The 6,000-nt window shown below is 42.3% G+C and overlaps 1 protein-coding gene across 1 annotated transcript in view; it reads left to right on the top strand.

The window, feature by feature from the left end:
- Positions 1 to 246: 246 nt before the first annotated feature.
- The window catches only part of zgc:158263 (ceramide kinase family protein), a 46,677-nt gene continuing 40,923 nt past the window's right edge, over positions 247 to 6,000 (top strand). The window contains exon 1 of the mRNA XM_034172352.1: positions 247 to 568. Within this exon, the coding sequence (XP_034028243.1) occupies positions 445 to 568 (124 nt within the window). The 5' untranslated portion in view covers positions 247 to 444. The remainder of the gene's footprint in view (positions 569 to 6,000) is intronic.

The following is a 6,000-nucleotide window of genomic DNA, read 5'->3' as shown; positions in this document are numbered from 1 at the left end:
ACTAGAACAAATTTCTTAAAAGTGTGAAATTTCCCCTTTTTTCTGTTTTTCATACAATATGATCAAAGGACATAATAAGTGCCCGTAGTCTAAGAATCACCCATTTATTTCTCTGTACAGCGATAGATAAGTTTTTTGTTTGTTTTTGGTGCCGTCCAATCAGCAGAGTCACCTGCTCTCAGGTGTAACCGTGGAAGGCGTGTCCGAGGGGGCGGATCGTTTCAGAATAAAACTCGTGCTGCGCATTTGAAGTTTCCCGGAATATTAAAGGCGTCTTCAAACGACTTTATCGTGAAATTAGAAGGAGATGAGAGATTAGAGTCGGACTGGCGACATCGGCGTGTCACATAATACTGTAGATCATAAACAATGACGATTTAACAAACGATCGACACCGCGGCTTTCATTTGTTTGTTTGTTTTGTTTGTTTGTTTGCTCCCCCACATGGCGACAGATCTGAGGCTGGAGTCGAGCCTGTGGATCGGGACTAAACGGTACCGGGCGGTTCTGACAGGCTGGTACTTCAACTGGACCGAGGTCGACAAGAAGAACCGCGATCAAACAACAAGTAGGTGCTCCTTAGAATACAACCCCTGGCAGAAATTATGGAATCACCGGCCTTGGAGGATGCTCATTCAGTTGTTTAATTTTGTAGAAAAAAAGCAGATCACAGACATGACACAAAACTAAAGTCATTTCAAATGGCAACTTTCTGGCTTTAAGAAACACTATAAGAAATCAGGAAAAAAAATTGTGGCAGTCAGTAACGGTTACTTTTTTTAGATCAAGCAGAGGGAAAAAAAATATGGAATCACTCAATTCTGAGGAAAAAATTATGGAATCATGAAAAACAAAAGAACGCTCCAACACATCACTAGTATTTTGTTGCACCACCTCTGACTTTTATAACAGCTTGCAGTCTCTGAGGCATGGACTTAATGAGTGACAAACAGTACTCTTTATCAATCTGGCTCCAACTTTCTCTGATTGCTGTTGCCAGATCAGCTTTGCAGGTTGGAGCGTTGTCATGGACCATTTTCTTCAACTTCCACCAAAGATTTTCAGTTGGATTAAGATCTGGACTATTTGCAGGCCATGACATTGACCCTATGTGTCTTTTTGCAAGGAATGTTTTCACAGTTTTTGCTCTATGGCAGGATGCATTATCATCTTGAAAAATGATTTCATCATCCCCAAACATCCTTTCAATTGATGGGATAAGAAAAGTGTCCAAAATATCAACGTAAACTTGTGCATTTATTGATGATGTAATGACAGCCATCTCCCCAGTGCCTTTACCTGACATGCAGCCCCATATCATCAATGACTGTGGAAATTTACATGTTCTCTTCAGGCAGTCATCTTTATAAATCTCATTGGAACGGCACCAAACAAAAGTTCCAGCATCATCAACTTGCCCAATGCAGATTCGAGATTCATCACTGAATATGACTTTCATCCAGTCATCCACAGTCCACGATTGCTTTTCCTTAGCCCATTGTAACCTTGTTTTTTTCTGTTTAGGTGTTAATGATGGCTTTCATTTAGCTTTTCTGTATGTAAATCCCATTTCCTTTAGGCGGTTTCTTACAGTTCGGTCACAGACGTTGATTCCAGTTTCCTCCCATTCGTTCCTCATTTGTTTTGTTGTGCATTTTCGATTTTTGAGACATATTGCTTTAAGTTTTCTGTCTTGACGCTTTGACGTCTTCCTTGGTCTACCAGTATGTTTGCCTTTAACAACCTTCCCATGTTGTTTGTATTTGGTCCAGAGTTTAGACACAGCTGACTGTGAACAACCAACATCTTTTGCAACATTGCGTGATGATTTACCCTCTTGTAAGAGTTTGATAATCCTCTCCTTTGTTTCAATTGACATCTCTCATGTTGGAGCCATGATTCATGTCAGTCCACTTGGTGCAACAGCTCTCCAAGGTGTGATCACCTCTTTTTAGATGCAGACTAATGAGCAGATCTGATTTGATGCAGGTGTTAGTTTTGGGGATGAAAATTTACAGGGTGATTCCATAATTTATTCCTCAGAATTGAGTGAGTCCATATTTTTTTTCCCTCTGCTTGGTCTAAAAAAGTAACCGTTACTGACTGCCACAAATTTTTTTTCTTGATTTCTTATAGTTTCTTAAAGCCAGAAAGTTGCCATTTGAAATGACTTTAGTTTTTGTGTCATGTCTGTGATCTTCTTTTTTTCTACAAAATTAAACAACTGAATGAACATCCTCTGAGGCCGGTGATTCCATAATTATTGCCAGGGGTTGTATACTTACACACATCGCAGTAATGCAGAGTACTACTACACGTTTATCCGTCCCTTGTAAATAACCTTTACTGTCACACAGCGAAGGCTGTTGAGGTGATTTAGAGCAACACGGTCGATTTCATCATGTGCAAGTAGAAAAAAGTAAAAAAAAAAAAAAAAAGTGGAAGTAGAAAAAAATCTTTGACACGTGCTTTCTGCACAGACGCCTACAGTTCATAAACTGTGTGAGTGATAAATCATGAAGTGAATCTCCAGGCAGAGCAAAGGGATCCAGCCTACAACCAGGAGAAAACATGAACAACTAGTTAGACAACCCCCACATGAAACACAACATACTGCACACCCGCATACGCAGAGCACACACACATGCAGGCACAAGGTTAGAACAGAGGTCAGAGCCGGGTCCGGTGTCAGAGGTCAGAGCCGGAACACTCCAACCCCTCACCATCAGTCACTTAACAGGAACTTACTGTCATTACACCCGGTTAATATAAGTGTAATAACACCACCGCTTAAATAGTTGCAGTTTTGCACTTTCACATGGTGAAGTAGTGAAGGTCAGGGAGCTGTGTCAACCACACCATCGAACCGCCTTGGACCCTGGACGGCAACCACCCAGGAAGACTGCTGTGATTGGATAGCACAGTGCAGAAACATGTGTACCATATACGAGGTCTGTCCGTAAAGTATAGGTCCTTTTTATTTTTTTCAAAAACGATATGGATTTCATTCATATGTTTTTACGTCAGACATGCTTGAACCCTCGTGCGCATGCGTGAGTTTTTCCACGCCTGTCGGTGACGTCATTCGCCTGTGAGCACTCCTTGTGGGAGGAGTCGTCCAGCCCCTTGTCGGAATTCCTTTGTCTGAGAAGTTGCTGAGAGACTGGCGCTTTGTTTGATCAAAATTTTTTCTAAACCTGTGAGACACATCGAAGTGGACATGGTTTGAAAAATTAAGCTGGTTTTCAGTGAAAATTTTAACAGCTGATGAGAGATTTTGAGGTGATTCTGTCGCTTTAAGGACTTTTCACGGTGCGAGACGTCGCGCAGCGCTCTCAGGCGGCGTCATCAGCCTGTTTCAAGCTGAAAACCTCCACATTTCAGGCTCTATTGATCCAGGACGTCGTGAGAGAACAGAGAAGTTTCAGAAGAAGTCGGTTTCAGCATTTTATCCGGATATTCCACTGTTAAAGGAGATTTTTTTAATGAAAGACGTGCGGGCGGATTGCAACGTCGGCTCGCAGCCGCCGCGACGCTCCGCCACAAGAAAAACACCTCTGTTGGAAGCCTTAAGGACAAGTTGGAACATCTCCACCTGATAAACAATTTCTCATATACTCACTCCACTGAAAGCCATCAAAAGCCAACTGGATTTTAACAAATGGTTATCAACACGGAGGTGTTTTTCCTGTGCCGCCGCGTCGGCTGGGTCCCAACGCGCAGACCCGTCCGCACGTCTTTCATTAAAAAAATCTCCTTTAACAGTGGAATATCCGGATAAAATGCTGAAACCGACTTCTTCTGAAACTTCTCTGTTCTCTCACGACGTCCTGGATCAATAGAGCCTGAAATGTGGAGGTTTTAAGCTTGAAACAGGCTGATGACGCCGCCTGAGAGCGCTGAGCGACGTCTCGCACCGTGAAAAGTCCTTAAAGCGACCGAATCACCTCAAAATCTCTCATCAGCTGTTAAAATTTTCACTGAAAACCAGCTTAATTTTTCGAACCATGTCCACTTCGATGTGTCTCACAGGTTTAGAAAAAATTTTGATCAAACAAAGCGCCAGTCTCTCAGCAACTTCTCAGACAAAGGAATTCCGACGAGGGGCTGGACGACTCCTCCCACAAGGAGTGCTCACAGGTGAATGACGTCACCGACAGGCGTGGAAAAACTCACGCATGCGCACGAGGGTTCAAGCATGTCTGACGTAAAAACATATGAATGAAATCCCGATAGTTTTTGAAAAAAATAAAAAGGACCTATACTTTACGGACAGCCCTCGTAATCCTCATGTTTCCGCTCTGAGCTCTGACCAGGGAACTTTCCTGCATATTACACTGGTCAACACCATTTTTCTTGCATGGAGTTTTGCAATGGATTTTGGGTAATTTGAAGGCATTGAATCTGAATCTGGTGTTAGTTTTTGCCAGTCACGTCACATTTTTGAGATATGAAAACATATTTCTCATATTAAGCATTGACAGAAGTCATTCCAACAGTACCAAAGACTAAGATGAGGAGTATCACTTGTGTTGTGAGGAAATATCGGCAGCAACAATTTGAGCATGTGGCATGTTTCTCTGGGGATGACCTAGCACATTTTGGTGCCTCCATGCTGAGGACCCCAGTACCGTAGTTGTAGAAGGCAAATGGGATACCTGTGTTTCACCTAGCCCAGTCTCACGTTTTGGTTTTTTTTCGTGCTCCTGTGATGAAATGAATCAAATTTTCATGACAGGTTTTTTTTTAAACTCACTATTCCTAACCCTATACTCCTACCCCGACCCTAACCTTAACCATACCCCCCCCCCCCCCCCCCCCCGCTTCACTTTTAATTTCGTGCAGCCATCACGGAATGAATTAGAATGAATTTGTGATGCCGTGACGAAAATGAGGCACTTTTCGTCACAATAGCACAAACCAATAGATTAATGTATATTTCATGCTGCTGAATCACGACTTGCCGTGAGACTGGGTTGGTTTCACCTGGTTGTGACAGATATCTGAATACTTTTGAGAGGAGGCGTTGGACCAGTTGTCTGCCCAGGTGATAACGGTCTAGGATCCAAGATGGCTCTGTAGTGCGGTGGATGCAGTGACACCCCACACCTGCTCCTAATCCATCATAATCCAGTATCTATTAACCTTCCAGCAGGTGGCAGACATGTCTATGTAATACAAGAGTGCCTTGATTAGAGAGAGTGGCAACATGAGGAGTCAAAAAAAAAAATCGGTCATGTGACTCATGGTGCCATCTTGGGTTCAAAATACTGTTCGCTGTTAATGTGTCTGCATGTAAATCCAGCTATTTTATGTATCTATTCACTGAAAATGCCGGGTTGTTGTGCATTTGGATGCACAAATAGACACAGCAAGGGCTTCAGGATGTACAGATTCCCTTCAGATCCGAACAGAAGAAAAATCTGGGAAAATAAAGTCAACCGTTTGGGATGGAAGCCGACATCATCGTCAAAGCTTTGAGAGGTAAATTTATTGTTCAGTGGCATGTACAGTAAAACTCACCTAAACTGTCATCATATAAACCAGATATTCGCAGTCACCAGACAAAAAAAAGTCCTAAAGATTTTGTATTGTTTTCCATGTAATAAGCATTGTATATAACAGATTTTGTACAGCAGATTTTTTGCTCACATCAGATAAAATGTCCCGTCCGATCGCAATGTATTTCCATTAAAAACCCTGAGCAGTCTGGACATGCAGAGCTACAAATTAAAGTTCAGCTCTGACACGCACCGATTTGTGGAAAATGGGAGAGGAGTTATTTCTGTGATTAAAAGTATGACCATTTAGTTTTTCTAACGGTGTTCTGACTCGGAGCCACAGCCTGACGTGCAACTGTTAAATCAGACACAAAAGGCTGTGGTTTGACACTTTTCTGCTTTTAAGCCTTCGTCTCCAATGGTATTATAACAGTTTTTGCAGTGCGCACGCTGATAAATGGATCAGAAAAGTCCACACATTTATAGCATGAAGTTGGAA

This window comes from Thalassophryne amazonica, chromosome 6, assembly GCF_902500255.1.
Source record: "Thalassophryne amazonica chromosome 6, fThaAma1.1, whole genome shotgun sequence".
In the NCBI taxonomy this organism is placed as follows: domain Eukaryota; kingdom Metazoa; phylum Chordata; class Actinopteri; order Batrachoidiformes; family Batrachoididae; genus Thalassophryne; species Thalassophryne amazonica.
Note: the sequence above shows the minus strand (reverse complement) of the source record. Positions and strands in the feature narration are given on the sequence as shown.